The 16,880-nt window shown below is 39.5% G+C and overlaps 1 protein-coding gene and 1 long non-coding RNA gene across 2 annotated transcripts; both read right to left on the bottom strand.

Moving 5' to 3' along the window:
- Positions 1-6,292: 6,292 nt before the first annotated feature.
- Positions 6,293-8,814, bottom strand: LOC126706459 (uncharacterized). The gene is made up of 3 exons (XR_007648597.1): positions 8,456-8,814; positions 8,112-8,254; positions 6,293-6,654 (listed from the first exon to the last, which is right to left on the bottom strand). It is a non-coding gene; the product is annotated as an uncharacterized LOC126706459 (long non-coding RNA).
- A 1,345-nt stretch (positions 8,815-10,159) lies between these two features.
- Positions 10,160-12,457, bottom strand: LOC126704980 (uncharacterized). Its single transcript, XM_050403956.1, has 5 exons — positions 12,190-12,457; positions 11,469-11,749; positions 11,052-11,393; positions 10,324-10,953; positions 10,160-10,237 (listed from the first exon to the last, which is right to left on the bottom strand). The coding sequence occupies exons 1-5, from the start codon at positions 12,455-12,457 to the stop codon at positions 10,160-10,162; spliced, it is 1,599 nt and encodes a 532-aa protein (XP_050259913.1).
- Between the last annotated feature and the right edge of the window lie 4,423 nt (positions 12,458-16,880).

Here is a 16,880-nt window from a genome sequence, read left to right as displayed (position 1 = left end):
TCCGTTCACTATGACCTTGTTCACGGCCTCGACTTGCCCATTTCCTTGGGGGTAGGCAGGGGTGGAATATAGGTTAATGATCCCAAACTCGCTGCAGTACTCCCTAAAGCTCTTACTGTCGAATTGAAGACCATTGTCGGAAATGAGTGTACGTGGAGTTCCAAAACGGGTGATAATGTTCTTCCAGATGAATTTCTGGGCATCCACGTCCCTAATGTTGGCCAAAGGTTCAACTTCCACCCATTTAGTGAAGTAATCAGTTCCGACTATTATGTATCGCTTGTTCCCCGCAGCTTTGGGGAAAGGTCCAACAATATCAAGACCCCATTGTGCGAACGGCCATGGGCTAGAGAGTGGGTTGAGAACCCCTCCAGGTTGGTGGATATTCGGGGCAAATCTTTGGCACTGATCGCACTTTTTAGCGTATTCTTGGGCCTCTCTTTGCATGTTCGGCCACCAGTATCCTTGGGTGAGTGCCCTGTGCGCCAGCGACCTTCCTCCGGTGTGACTTCCACAAATTCCCTCGTGTAACTCTTCAAGTAGAGACTCGGATTCTTCTGGATGTACGCAGAGTAGGTACGGTCCAGAGTAAGAGCCCCGATATAGTTTGTGGTCCTCTGATAGCCAGAACCGAGGAGCATTTCTACGTATCTTCTCGGCCTCTAGTTTTTCTTCCGGTAAGATGTCGTTTTGGAGGAAGTTCTTTATGGGGTCCATCCAGTTGGGACTCTATCTGATCTGATGGACTTGGGCCAGGTTTCTGCTGATGGGACTTGCCTGGACTAGATCTTCAACAAGGATCATTCGTGGCAGATTATGCGCCGAGGACATGGCAAGAGTGGCCAGCGAGTTTGCATGAGTGTTTACACTTCTGGAAATGTGCGTCAGATTGAATGACTCAAAACTCGTCTGCAGGCGTTTGACTTGTCCTAGATACTCTTGCATCCTAGCATCTCTGGTTTCCAGCTCACCCATCACTTGTCCGACGACCAACCTGGAGTCCGAGAATGCTTCTATTACTCTTCCGCCCAATCTTTGAACCATTGTCATCCCTTGAAGTAAGGCCTCGTATTCGGCTTCATTGTTCGTAGCCGAAAATCCGAGCCTCAGTGATTTTTCAATGGCGACACCGTCCGGTGATATTAAAACTATCCCCACTCCAGATCTTCTCTGGTTGGCCGCGCCATCCACGTAGACCTTCCAATGCAAGGTCCCCCCTGCTGAAATTACACCAACCAATTTTCCATCCATGTCTTTCTTCTCGGTTATTGTTTCTATAGAGGGTTCAACAAACTCCGCCACCAAGTCTGTGAGGACCTGACCTTCGATGGAGGATCTGGGCATATATTTAATATCAAAGGCCCCCAAAAGCGCACTCCACATGGCGATCCTTCCTGTGTAGTCAGCGCTTCGAAGCACTACTCGAAGGGGAAGCTGAGTTAGAACGATGACCGTATGCGCCTGAAAGTAATGAGGGAGCTTCCGGGTGGCATGTACTACCGCCAGAATTGCCTTCTCTAGAGGTAGGTATCGCACTTCGGCCACATGTAATGATTTGCTCACATAGTAAACCGGTCGCTGCACCCCATTATCATCCCGTATCAGTACTAGGCTTACAGCATGGGGAGCTACAGCGATGTACGCAAACAACACCTCGTCTGCCTCAGGGCTGGACATGATGGGTGGTCGTGACAAGTATTCCTTAAGCTGCTGGAAAGCCCGAACACAATCCTTCGACCATTCAAACCCTTTCCACTTATTTATCAGGAGGTAAAAAGGTCGACATCGATCCGCTGACTGCGATATGAACCGGTTTAATGCTGCAATCATACCAGTGAGCTTCTGAACTTTCTTCGGATTTCGAGAAGCCTGTAGGCTGTTTATTGCTTTGATTTGATCGGGGCTCACTTCTATTCCCCTGTGGGTTACCATGTACCCTAAAAATCTCCCCGACCCGACCCCGAATGAACATTTGGAAGCATTCAACCGCAACAGGTGTTTCCTTAAGATAGCGAAGATTTTTTCGAGGTCTTTCACGTGCTCGGACACCCTTTTACTCTTTACAACCATATCGTCTATGTAAACCTCAATGATCTTGTCCAGTTGGGGCTCGAACATCCGGGTCATCATCCTTTGGTAGGTTGAGCCTGCGTTCTTCAGCCCAAACGGCATCACCTTATAGTGATAATTTCCAATGGGCGTCATGAAAGCCGTCTTCTCTTGGTCCTCTAGCGCAAGGGGTATTTGGTGATAGCCCTGGAAGGCGTCCAGGAAACTCATTTGAGGGTGACCCACAGTTGCATCCACCAATCTGTCGATTCGGGGCAGGGGGAATGGGTCCTTTGGGCACGCCTTATTCAGGTCCGTGAAGTCCACGCAGACCCTCCACTTCCCTGTCTTCTTCCTTACCACCACCGTGTTTGCCAACCATTCGGGATAAAAGACCTCTTTAATAGCCCCTGCTCTTTTCAGTTTTGCCACTTCGTCTCTTACGGCACTAGCATGTTCCTTTGAAGGGCGTCGGGGTGGCTGCTTCTTCGAAGTGGAAGAGGGGTTGACATTCAGGTGGTGACAAATAAGGCTAGGATCAACTCCCGGGGAGTCGTAGGCGTCCCAGGCAAACACGTCGACATTTCCTCTGAGAAATCTGACCAGTTCCTCTTTTTCTTGAGAAGGCAACTCAGAGCCGACCTGAAAAAACTTCTCCGGGTCGTTGTTGACAGCGATCTTATCTAAACTTTCACACCTTATCTCCTCGGCTAGCCCGTCCCCTTGCCTGGCCGAGGAGGCTGGTTGCTATAAGCACTGTGGGGCCGAGGACTTGGCATCATGCTGATGTAAGATGGCGGCAACCATACACTTCCTGGCTACGGCCTGATCTCCTCGGATCTCTTCTACTTGTCCTCTGGATGGGTATTTTACTTTTTGGTGGAGTGTGGAGGATACGGCTTCTAAGGCGTGGATCCATGGCCTGGCAACTATTGTGGTGTAGGGTGAGTAAGCGTCGACCACGATAAAATTTACTTCCACCACCTCCGACCCAGTCTGCACGGGTAGTTGGATCTGCCCTTTTGGTGTAACTATCCTCCCTTCGAAGCTGAGAAGGGGGGAATCATAAGCTGCCAAATCTTCCAGCTTCAGGTTCAGCCCCTTGTATAGATCAGGGTACATTATCTCTACCGCACTTCCTGAGTCTACTAACACCCTTTTCACATCGAAACCTCCAATTCTTAACGTAACCACCAAGGCATCGTCGTGAGGTTGAATAGTTCCTCTCTTATCCTCGTCCGAGAATCCCAGTATCAAAGAGCTTCGCTTTTTTGACCTTTTGGGTTCCCTATGCATGTCCTCGGATGGGAGCCGATCAACAGCCAGTACCCTTGGGATGGGTGGCCCAGTTCTTCCTGATGCAGTGAGGATGACATGTATCGTTCCGGTGGGGGGTCTTAAGGACACATCCTTTCAAGACTCTTGTATTGGTTGACCGGGATGGCCGCTCGAGGGGTGCAGAAGGTGACGTAACTTCCCTTCTCGGACCAACTAATCTAGGTGATTCCATAGATTCCTGCAATCCACAGTGGTATGCCCATGATCCTGATGGTAGTGACAGTACAGGTCCTGGTTACGTTTGGAAGGGTCTCCGGCCATCTTTCCTGGCCATCTAAAATAGGGCTCGTTCCTTACTTTCTCCAGCACCTGTTGTACTGGCTCCTTGAACACGGCATTCACTGTTTGTGGGTGGCTCTGTCCAGCCTGTCGCAAAAAATCTCTCCTCGGCTGGCTAGGGTTATACCGTTCCGACCTAAAGTCATTTGCTTTGGGGGGGATGACCTTCTCCTTTCCCCTTCCTTGCAGCTGATCTTCCTCCACCCTTTTGTACTTGTCCTATCCATCAACTGATGAACGTCGGCAACTGGTTTACCAGTGAGGGATTTCCTTAAGCCATGCTCGGTGGGAAGGCCACTTTTGAACGTGCTAATAGCAACATCATCATGGTTGTCATCTAAGTCGTTATACACCTCCCAATATCTATCCGAGTATGCTTTCAGGGTCTCTCCTTCGTGCATGGATAAGGACAATAGTGAACTAAGGGGTCGAGGGACTCTGGTGTTTGTGATAAAACGGGAGCAGAAAGCCTGAGTAAGCTGCTTGTAGGAGCCTATGGAATTTGTCTTCAGGCTGTTAAACCACCTCATCGCCATTGATCCCAAGCTGGATGGGAAGATTTTGCACATTAGGGCTTCATTTTGCGAGTAGATTGCCATTTTCTGGTTAAACTGGCTCACATGTTCTACCGGGTCTGCTCGGCCGTTATAGATGGCGAACGCCGGTTGGTTGAAGCGTCGAGGCAGCTTAGCCCCTTCAATTCTATACGTGAAGGGTGACCTTGAAACCTGGTCCAGCGCCTTCTTCATAACATCGTTCCCCGAACCCTTGCTGGATGGGTTCTCATACTTCCATACAGGGCGTGGTTCCCTTTCGTAGGAAAAGGTTTCACTTGGGGGGGTCCTTGACCTTCGTCGGTAACTCGCATCCTCCGCATTAGAAGACTCGTCTGAGTCAGAAGGAGATCGTTTTCGCCGCACACGTCGTAACTCCCTTTTGAGGTCATCTATCTCTCGCTACATGGCCTGATGACTATTTCGCCTCTGGGACACGTGACTACCTATCTGAGTGTGACTCTGGCTCGTCCAGATAGTATGCACACTTCCCTCACGATTCCCCCTGCCGCCCGGGTTGGTGGGGTTATTTTGCCTCTGGGACTCGACAGGTTGTCTCTGTTGGGAGTTAGCCTGGTGAAGATTCTCCTGGTGTGGGCCTAGTTCTGCTATACTCGACCGTTGTGCTAGCTGATGCCCTAGTTCTTCCCACAGATGGCGCCAATTGTAGTTGCACGATTTTCCTGGCCCAAACCCTCTTGATCAGGCCTTGGCCCGAGGCGCAACACACAATAAATACTTGTAGAGGATGGGTCAAAGAACTTAGCCTCAGTGAGCTTCGTCTATCTGATGTATGGAAAATATTGTTGCAGGAATAAAAACACAAGAATGAATATTCAACCGAAGATTCTATTCCCTCAGTGCTGAATACATTTTTTCGTCCCCCCTCTTAGAGGGACTCCACTACAATATATATCTCTCCCATTCTTATCTGAGCCCTACACTTGTTGATCATCTAAGCCTCCACTTGAGCACCTGTCCCATCAGACACCCTTTCCACTCCTTTGTGAGTTGCAGTGGCCAAGGTGGTACTGTTCAAGGGTCTTTTCCTCATTAATGCGGCCAAGAGGGTGGTTGTGACACATTTAATGTGGTGGTGGCAGCTTTCCATGAGATATTTTGGGTTTTATTCTTTTTTATATGCTTGGAGGATGAACTGCAGTGGTTGGGGGCGAGCTCTTGGTCTGGACTTCATAGTATCCGAGGAGGTGTTACTCCTTGGACAGGTTTCTTTTACCGCAGTTTGGGCTTGAATAATGTTTTGGTTATGACTTCTTCTCGGACACGATGCTTCTCGGACGGGCCCATATTTAACTAGCCCATTATTTTGGGCCGGGCCCCACAGATAACCTATGCATAATTGTAGAAATACGTGGAATGATGAGAGTATATATGATTGTACATAATTGTAAAAATGGTTTCATTAGAAGCAATAAAGTTATAAGATTTTGATATCATTATGTTTCTTTAAAAAAAGGGGGGAAGAGAAGATAAGCAATGGAAAGAAAAAGTTGGATTGCTAGATCTATATATCTGAACATAATATGAACCAAGATGAGAAATCACTTGCACTTATCATTACCCTTTTCATTATTATCTAACAATTATAATCTGGTCTGTCCCTATAGGTAAAACACCATAGTGTTCCACTAAGCAATTCAACATGCACTCTACTACTCAAAAGATAATGAGAAGAACAATAGTGAAATAACTTGTAAAAGATTATCAAACTTCTATATCAAGATTGAGCTTTACTGCTTTAACAATTTACCTTGAAAATATGAAAAAATGGTGAACCAAATTTAACATCACTACATTATAGTCATGATTCAAAATCTTATGCAAAATTCAATAGACATTATAAGGAAAATTTTGATGCATTGAAGCAAATATATAACTGATCTAGATAGTCACAATACAATTAAATACACTATTCTGACTCAGTCGGAAAAAAAAATTTAAAAAAAAAAACTAAAAACATAGGAATCAGAGATGTAAAAAGTACCCTTTCCAAGCTTTCCAATTTGTTTCATAGCAATAGACACAACAAAATTATTAATAAAACATGAAAATTCAAATAAAGTTTAACCCTTTGCATGTTTAACTTAGCTCTATTTCTCTATTACAACAGGAATGAAAGAAATGGGAAAAATATAACTATAAAAATTTAATGTTTCCTCAGTTTCTTTTATATATAGTGTGTGAGGACACCATTTTCATTGATATAGATTTAATATCATGCTTTATGCTCATTGTAAAGTAGGTACTCAATATATATCTGATGAGCCAAGACGGAGGTAGTAGTCCCCAAATCCATCCACATTCCAGCTACTAATTCCCTCTCAACTACACAAAATATCCCCTTCAGGCTATCTTGCAGGTTTGTTAGGATGTTACCTTTAATCCTTTTTTGATGCTAAGTGCTTTTCAGCCACTGCAAACGAAGAAAAGAAGAAGTTCAATATTGTTTACCCAAAGAAGAAGAAAAAAAGAAGCCTGAAACTGGGAAGACAATTCCAAAAGATAGTTTAAGCAGTCTACATAATCATTCATTGAAATAATCATAAATCAAATCCTAATTTATGGTCAAGTGCAGGATTCTTCTCGGCATTCTCTATTTTTTAAAAAGAGTTTTGAGAGAGGGCTTGATTTTTGTTCTTTTGAATCAAAGTAGTATAAATCTTAGTCACAACTCTCATGCGAGTCCGATTTACAACTATAATCAAACACATTCAAGGCAACTCATCAAATGACAAAACACCCAAATCTACTTTTTAATTAGCACACATTGTTGCTTTCAACAGTATATAGATAAATTTTAATAAAGAGCCATGCTAAAAACAAATCATGAACTTATGCAAATTATTCTATTAAAAAAATGCAAATTAGAAAATTTCAAAACTGTGGTGCTTATTGGCTTCTCTTCAAACTTGTTTTTGCCAAAAATCTTCAGTTGGGCTTTAACACTTTCTGATTAAAATCCACTTTGTTCTTCAAAAATTTCGTCTAATGCAAATGTGCCCCTATCAAACCAAAGTATTTCAAAGATTTTAAGAATTAAAAACAAAACTTTACAGGTAACGATTTCGGCAATCTGACTGTGTGTGAAGACTTTGATTTTTCTTTCTCTACTTTAAAATCTCAAATCTCTACGTCGTTGTTCTAAAAGCCCCAATTTTTTCCAGTTTGATACTGAAACAGTTTTTTATAGCAACTAAGGTTTTTCCTTTCAATAGAAACTGCCATAGAACGGTTGCAGACCCAAAAAAAAAAAAAAAAAAAAAAAAAAAAAAAGAGTTAAGAAGAAAGAAAAGAAAAACCAAATAGAATTCAGAGAATAAGAAAAAAGAAAGAAGAGAACAATAGCATTAACAAAAAAAAGGAATATACAAATCTTAAAAATAAGAATTAGAACTGATTTTTTTTCCTTAAAACTTTTAGTCTCTCTCATTTCGATGTGCGCCTTAAGAACTGTTTCTCTTTGTGATTGTGGTTCCGGTGGTCTAAGTCTGGCGAGGGTAAAGCAATCCAACCAAAAAATTCAAACCTAAATCATATTCAATCCCCAGATTTGAAAAATAAAAAAATAAAAAATAAAAATAAAAACTTTACCGGTTATAGATATACAGCAAAAAAACCTAAAATAAATATCAATGCAACATTCAACTCTATACTTATCTAATCCCAAAGATTTCGTTAAGATTAGAAATAGAAGTACCCAAACTAAAATAAATATTTTTAGTGATATCTGTAATCTAAAAAAACAAAACAAAAGTAAAAATCTAAAATTGAGAAAACAAACATTTTGATAGAGAATCCAAAAACCCATAACAAAAACGAATCAAATCTAAAATTTATACCCAAACCTACAAAATTGAGAGAAAAATGTACCGTTGTCAATGTCGGTTCTGGCGATCTGGTGGTCTAAATCTGGAAAGGGAGCAGACGGTGGTGGGGAAAATGAACTCTGCCTCTTTCTCTGTTTCTTTCTCCGTGTCTCAGGCCTCATCGCCTCTCTCTCCCTATTTCTATCTCTATGTGATAGTATTTTAACCAGTTAATTTTTGAAATTGAATGATTTAATTCCAAAATAGACGAATTGAAAAAAATCTATTACCGAAAAAATTAAAAAAGAATAGTCACATATTAGAACCTGATTTCCTTAGCCCTAATTTTTGAATCCAAATCTAGAACCAAATTGAAAAAATTGAATGCATATAACAGATCTAATTTACCTATAAAAGAATCAGAGAAAGAATAGAACCCATCAGAGGCGTTGTTGTGGGCAGAGAGGCAATCTGTCAGAAACAGAGAGGCGATCTCTTCTTTCTCCGTGTACCAGGATCGCCTCTCTCTTTTTCTTTTTGTTTCACCGTGTCTTCATCGCTTCTCTCTTTTTCTGTTTCTTTCTCCGTGTCTTCATAGCCTCTCTCACGATTTCATCGCCTCTCTCTCAATACCTCTAGGACGAACGTTTGATCGCACGATTCTTCACTGGATTGCAAGGTTTTTTTTTTTTCCTTCCCTTTCTCTGTATCGCAGTATCGCTTGTTTTTTTGTTTAGAGAGAGAAAATGTTAAGCATTCTGATGAAAAGAAATTGGTAGGGTTCTCTTTCTTAATTGCAACGCTTTTTTTTTTTTAACAGGGTTTTTTTCTAACCAGTTTTTTAATTGCAAGCGTGGTAGAGTTTTGAAAGGCAAACGTTGTAACGTGCGGCTGTTTTACTTAAAAGTTGTATACGTGGTAGCATTTTAAGGAGTCTTTTTTCTATGTGTCAGCACCTCCTTAATTGTAGGAATCAACTTTCTCTCAGCTTCTGCTATTATATATAGTATATGATAATTAATAGTACTCTCAATCTAAACTTGTATTTTCTCATTTAGGTATGCCAAATTGGTCCAAAGTGATCTAAAATAGACCAATAATGGACTGAATAGATCAAAGTGGACTAAATTGGACTGAATAGGCCTAAGTGGACAATGGACCAAATTGGACCGAAGTGGATTGAATGGACCAAAATGGACCTAATTGGATGGAATGGACCAAAGTCGACTGAACATGACCGAAGTAGACAGAATGGACCGAAATAGACCGAATAGGACAAAAGTGGACCTAATTAAGTTGAAGTGGACGAAATTGGACTGGAGTAGACCAAACTGGACCGAATAGATGAAGTGATAATAAACCAAAATGGACTAAATGTTGATCTGTATTAGTATAGTCAAAATTTGTTTTGATATAAACTCAAATTCTTACGTCCAAAATAATCAAATATTAACTCAAGATCACATGTCAGTGTCATGCTGCTATGTGAAATAATGTGTTTCACAGACCTACATAATCACAAGCTTGCATATCTGAATTATATAAGGGTACCTGCACAATAGCATTAAAAACACAATAGCCCCCCAATGCAAGTCAAACAAATTTAGCTTCAACTGTACAGGAATTAAATATTCATCACAACAATGGGAGAAAAGGTAAATACTAATGAACTAATTAACACCAATTAACACCAATAAATAGACAATAATTAACACCAATTAACACCAAGTATTCATCCACCTGTAAATACTAATGATCACTAATTAACACCAATGACAATTTTTAGTGTACCAATAATTACAAAATATGGGACAAACTCTACCTAGCACATTCATACAAAAAAAGGACTTGGTCAGCCATTATATAAGTATACCAAAATGCCAATTGTCTTGGCAGTTACATAAACATATCAACTTGGTCAACTTTTTTCTCGAGAAAAAAAAAAGTATCAACTTTGGCTCTTAACATATAGCAAAAAAAAGGTCCTGCTTCAACTTGCTATCTTCTAGCAAATCTCATTGCTACCATATACTTTGCTGCATTCCTAAATGCATTCAAGGTCTCAGTGGTGACTGCACTTCTCTTCCTTTGTCTTTTTGGTCTTGGATTGGACTAGTTATCAGTGGGGGGTGGAGGTGCAGTTGTGGTCACATCATCAGTAGAGCTTGATTGTGCCCTATGTACAGTTGGCTGAGCACAAGCACAATAACAATTAATAAGCTACCAACTGAAAAACAAAACAACACAGATATCTAAGACAAAAGTAGTATACTTACCCTCCTAGTGGTCCTGCTAACTTGGGATGCACTCCCAGGCAAAGAGGAGTTCCCTCCTACTTCTCCCTTGCAGCTCCTCCTGTTATGGCCTAATTTCCCACATGCCTTGCATTGTTTTGAGATGCCTACACCTCTGTTTTTTCTGTGACTTCTAGGTTTATCAGGCTCTAGTGCCCTCTTCTTCTTCGGCCAGCTAGAAGGTCTCTTCTTGATAGGAGGCTGCACACGTGGCAGTCCACTAGATCTCCACATATTCTGGCCATTGATGGGCTCTATAATGGGGTCATACCAATCAATGTAGGTAGTCCTTTTGTAGCAAGCATTGACATACTTTTCAGAATCTTCCCTATTGAAAAAGATATAGGAAATGGAATGGCAACATGGTATGCCAATTATGTCCCACTTCCTACAGTTGCACCTCTTCTCTTCCAAGTCCACAGTGAAACTCTCCAGCCCATTCTTCACTTCAAACTTGGTACGACCAACCCAACATGCTAGCCACTTGCTACATGCCAACTTCTCCTTGTACAATTTCTTTCTTATCTTAGGACACAACTCAGATTCCACCTTAATAATTATTTGCCTGTTTGTTTGAAATCTAGTCATCAGATATAGCCTAATACACTCAAGCTACAAGCACATAAAGAGAAAGGGAGAATTAATCATTCATGAATCACACTGGTCTATGGATCATAAGAGAAAGTGTTGAAGCTGAGTAGATTGCCTACCATGGTGATTATAGGTTTGCTTCTGAACTTAAGTATCTTGCTGTTGAAGTTTTTACACATGTTGTTTAGGACTGTGTCACTCTGGCCATCACTTTTGAACATGCTTCTAGCCCAGATAGTTGTTGAGTGAGATTGCAGCCATTTGAATGCATTTTCATCCACCTCCTTTAGCTCATTCATTGCCCTCTCCCATGCTTGCTGATAGGTAGCCTTGGCTACTTTCCGAAAAAGGTCTATAATAAGGACACTAGGATAATTCTTCCTCAAGTTATTGTATAAATGTCTGCAACAAGTCCTATGCTCGTACTGTGGCCAATTGTCAACAAAGGCATTCACCAACCCCTGTAAAGCAATAAATATTAATTCAGCAAGTAATAAATATTAAGAAACTAAACCTTCTGCTGATCAGATATGAACCCATCTTTTGCCATCTCCTATGTTAGCAAGTAATAAATTAAGAAACCAGGTCCAAGAGTCCTTAGTTTCAGCCTCGACTATTGCATGTGCAAAGGGGAAGTACTCATCATTGGGATCTCTTCCAACAACACACATCAGCTGACCACATGTCTTGTTCTTCAGATGGCATGCATCTAGACCAATGACTGGCCTACACCCTGCTAAGAAGCCCTTCTTGCAACCCTCCAAGCTGATGTAGATTCTTTCAAAATATGGTAGCCCAGTTGCCAAGTCATGCTCAGCTGCCAATCACCATCATTATAAGTATGCACCTTCATCAATAATGTGCTCCTAGGATTGCATCTTCTTAACTCATCATAGTACTCCCATAGTTGGTTGAACTGTGCAATGTAGGCCCCATCAATAGCCTCTTAAGCTTTCTCTCTAGCCCTACTTGTCTTGCCTGCACTTATGTCAACCACATACTTCTCATGCACAACATCCTAAATGTCCTTGAGCCTTATGTCAGGCTGTCTCCTAACCCTTGTCATTAAATTCTTCCCAATGTATGATATTGTGCACCTTGGATTTCTATAACTTCTGTTGCATGTGTGTTCCATGTTCAGTGTTTTCAATCTAAAACTCTTCTCCCTTGGTACCTTTGCAAGATAGGCAACAAACTTGCACCTTGGCTAGCATCGGGCTCTCACTCTCACTAAGTCATTTCTCACAAATTTTATACCCCACCCACCATGGATTGCATAATCAGTTATAGCATCTTTAAATTGTTTAGGTGAGAAGAACAACATATCCTTCTTAAACCTAAGGTTCTCAGCTTTGGCTACTGGCCTAAAGATTTGGTATCTGCTCCTCCTAATAGAATTGTCAATCTCAGCAGTAGGGGTTTCACCATCACTTGAATCATTACAATGCTTACTGCTTGATGAACTCTCATCAAGGCTAAGCAGCTCCTCACTCTCATAGTCAGAATTCATGACACCACCACCCATTTGTCATGGTTCAACCTCATCATCTTCAGCTTGATTTTCCCAACTATTAGTACTATCTTCACCAATGTCCATTGGTTGCATTTGTGGCTCTTCTTCTAAGTCACTCCCCTTAACCTCATTACTCTCCTTAACTTGGTCATCAACAACTAGTGCTTTGCTAGCCCTCCTAGCCCAAACCTGCTCAGCATCTACCTCATGTGGCTCACCATGGTCAACATTAGTAGTTTCAGCATTATCATGGCCTCCAAATTGTGAAAAATTAGGTTTGTACTCTTCCTCAACATTATCATGTGGCTAACCATGGTCAACATTATTTGTTTCAGCATTATCATGGTCCAAATTGTGAAAAATCAAGTCTATACTCTCCATCATCATCCTTATTATCATTATCCTTCATACTCAGCATACTCATAAATGTGATCACTTTGAAGCTCACTGTCACTGCTAACACAATAAACCACATCTTCATTTTGTTAATCACCACCAAAAACCTCTAAGGCATTTACCACTTCTGGTTCACTACCAGGTGGTCTAACAGCTAAGGGCTCTAAATTCTTCACTGGAAACTCAACTAGTTCATTCACTGGATGCTCCACAAAGACATAAATGTCCCCATATCCCTTCACCAAGTCAGTCATGAACACAATGTAAGAGACCTCGATGAAAAGCATCCCTCAAAAAAGAGATTCGGGTACCTTTTAGGGCACCTTTCTTTTTGGGTAAGTGGTATGGAGTCACCATTTATTTTTTTATACAAAAAAAAATAAATACATGACTAAATTGTTCTCTTCATTGATTGAATAAAAATTACATATCTTGAAAAACTTGAAAATTACATAACTTTGGATCCTAGTTACAATCTACCAAATAATTACATAGCTTGTTGTCCTCGTTACATTCTACCAAAAACAAATGAAGACAAGACTAGATCTACTAAACCAAAAACCTAAATCCAGAGGCTAGGTTACGGAATGGGAAGGTGTTAGGCACCCATTCCGCCTAGACAAAGTCTGGTCTTCTAAACTCTTGTGACCAATGTACTTTCTTATCATGAATGATATGTTGAACATGTGAATAAAAAATTAAATCACACAAATTTATTTATGAATGAAGTCACCTCTTTGTTTTTTTTTTTTTTTTTTTTTTTTTTTTTTTTTTTTTTAATTCAGATCTGTTTTAATGATTAAAAAAATGATTTTGATTTGTCAAAATATCAGATCTGTTTTGTAGTATTAAAAAAAAGTGATTTTTGATGACAAAAATTCAGATCTGTTTTTTTATATTTAAAAAAGTGATTTCTGATGATAAAAATTCAGATCTGTTTTGTTATATGTTTTACAAAGAATAAAAAAGATTTTTTAAGAAGAGAGTTTCACTCATAATCCAAATTTATGCAATCATGAATTAAAATAAACACAAACACAATAGTACACAATCTCTTTCTTTATTTCAACAATTTGCATGTATTTAGAAAATCAAATTTGCATTTTAAGAAAGGTGCAAATTAGTTTTGATTTGAGAAAATTTTAGATCTGCATCTCATAAAGATGCAGATCTCTTTTTGTTTGAGAAAACTTAGATCTACATCTAAGGAAGATGCAGATCTGTTTTTATATTGAGAAAAATTCAGATCTACATCTTATAAAGATGCAGATCTAATTTTATATTGAGAAAAATTCAGATCTACATCTTATAAAGATGCTGATCTATTTTGTTTTAAGAAAAATAATTGTTCACATGCAAATTTATTGACATTCAAGAAAAAGATTATAAAAATCACATAAAAAACAATCATGCTTTAACAAAACAACAATTAACAATTCATGTTATAGATATTTGAAAAAGAAAGAGATATAACATGCATCATCACATCACAAGAAAAAGGGTGAAGGAAACAACCTCTTACATGAGCACACTTTTTTCTTGAGAGGATGTTTTAGGGTTAAAAGAAATTTATTCAATTCTCTTTGAAACCCAAAAAACCCTAATTTAAGCTGCAACACTTAGAAAGGGGATTAGAAAATATGGGTGATTTGAGAGCCAAAAACGAATGCTTCTCAGAGTGTAAAAAAAAAAAAGGTGTTGAATTATATTAATTCTCTATTTATAAAGGCCAGAATACTCTAAAAAATAGGTACGGACAATTAGGGTTTGAATCCGAACGCATCCTTTTACGAAAAGATCAAAAAGGGTATGCATAATCATCACCCGAAGGCCGTTGGGCCAAAGCCCACATCAGGGAAATTCAGCCCTTTTAGAGTGCCGTTCAGCACTCCAAAAGTGCCGAATTGGCCTTATGGCTCCAAATGCACTTTTGTGTTCAGGTGCCGTTTGGACTCCTCGTCTAGGGTTTTTTGGCCGAACCTTGTACCTAGACACGTTTTCATCCTCCGCCTATGATTTTTCATCTCTTTTTTTTGGATAATTTAGGATACTTAAGAACAATTATCTTGTAGATAAATACCCTAAAATAAATCTTGATAAAGTTCAAATTATCCACAGTTTTATTGTTATCCAATCATCCCTTTTATTCCCATGCATGCATCTCTATTTTAAACACTAATTATCAACCAATCACAAAATTATTTAATTAATTTTAATTGTTTAACCAATCAGAATTAATTTAAATTGATCATGTATGGTCGATTCTACCTAGACATAATGCAAGTTGATTGTGCAAACTTGTTCATGCAATATCTTTCGATCCAATAGTCCAATTTGATAACCAGAAATACCACTGCCACCGTTAGAATCTCAAGATCATTTTTATGATATGCAATGAATGAATTAATGCATGTAATGCAAAGACAAAATGATGCATGTAATGCAAGAACAAATTGATGCATGTAATGCAATTATGGTTTTTGGGGTACATGGATTGGTCATTCAAGTCATTCTCCTTGATTAAATTATGGGTGCAAAATTGAGTGTCTACACACAACAGCATCATCATCAACCACCTTATGGAAATGTACCTACTTTGGGTTCACACCAGGCATTTTAAACCATAGCTTATCTACTGCAGTGTACCCAAAATCCCTACAGATACTCTCAATCTCTACTTTTGACCACTTATCTGGGTCACAGTTTTCTACTATATCAACTGTCCCTCCTACATAAGCTTAAGGGTCCCACGTAAAATGCCCACTATGGTGGACGTGCAGAGTAAAACACTCATCCATCCTGCATGCAAGTCATAGAAAGAAAACAAGACGAAAACAAATATCCACTTTCTGAAATTAATAATACTTTGTTAGGCTAATGAACTAATAAAAAAATTAAAAAACATACAATACAGACAAATGGAACACATGGACCCAACCATTTCTCGAAAAGCAAGACACAATACAAACAATCAATGCAAATACCAACACAAAGATTCCATGGTTTATCAAAGTCAATATAGTGGCCCCTGATAAACAATAGTGACACACAATACAAACAAAAAATGCAAATACCAACAAAAATATTCCATTGTTTATCACAATCAATATTGTGGCCCCTGATAAACAAAAGTAAAACAAACACAGCTACAAATACCAAAAGCTACAAACAAAAGTAACACACAACAGCCAAACAATGCAAATCCCAAAAATATTCCACTATCACAATCAATATTATGTCCACTACAAAAACTATAAAGGGAGAAAGGAAGAGAGAGAGTGTGTGTGAGAAAGAGAAATAAAGATAGAACCCAGAGCAAGAACAAAACACAACATCTCAAAATTTCCAAATTCTCAAAACCCAAAACCTGAGATTGAGACCCAGACCGATTACCCAGCACTTAAAAATAGCATTCATAAGAGAGAGAGAGAGAGAGAGAGAGAGAGAGAGAGAGAGAACCTTCACAATGTGCCTTTCACAAACACGAAGCTGCTACAATCACTCTGAAGCTATCTGGGTAAGAGGTTAGGGATTGTGCTTGCTGATTTGGGGTTTTTTTTTATGGTCTATGGTGATTTGAGCGACGAGGTAAGAGGTTAGGGTAAAGTTGTTAGTTGATTTGGGGTTTTTTGGTTTAGAAAGAATGTCACATGAGTGCTACGTGACTAACTGAAGGGCAGGAAAGCCACATGGAGACTTTTGGACATTATTTTAATATTTTTAACTTATGCCATTTGCCACATGTGCAATTTCCGTCTCTGATGTAACGGCAGGGACAAAAACGAAATGTGTTTTTCAGGTGAGGGAGTAAAAGCAATGAAAATAAAATATAGGGACCAAAGTGAGAATCACGTGAAAATGTAGGAACGAAAATGTGGTTTTTGCTTTAATTATATGGAGATATTGTAAGTTTGTAACACACCATATTTTTATTTTATTTTGTTGGTTATTTTGATTTGCCCTTATACTTAGATTTTATACTTGGTATATATCAATTTTCGATATATGACTTTTGAGTAATTCCTTTACGTTTTTTTTT

This window comes from Quercus robur, chromosome 11 (assembly GCF_932294415.1).
Source record: "Quercus robur chromosome 11, dhQueRobu3.1, whole genome shotgun sequence".
In the NCBI taxonomy this organism is placed as follows: domain Eukaryota; kingdom Viridiplantae; phylum Streptophyta; class Magnoliopsida; order Fagales; family Fagaceae; genus Quercus; species Quercus robur.
Note: the sequence above shows the minus strand (reverse complement) of the source record. Positions and strands in the feature narration are given on the sequence as shown.

Excerpts from the sequence above, each read along its gene's own strand:
- LOC126704980 (XM_050403956.1), bottom strand. The coding sequence starts at position 12,457 with ATGGGTGGTGGTGTCATGAATTCTGACTATGAGAGTGAGGAGCTGCTT. Across the intron at positions 11,750-12,189 it reads TGCAATCCATGGTGGGTGGG|CTGAGCATGACTTGGCAACT; the intron begins GTATAAAATTTG and ends GGTGATTGGCAG. Across the intron at positions 10,238-10,323 it reads TTAGCAGGACCACTAGGAGG|CCAACTGTACATAGGGCACA; the intron begins GTAAGTATACTA and ends GCTTGTGCTCAG.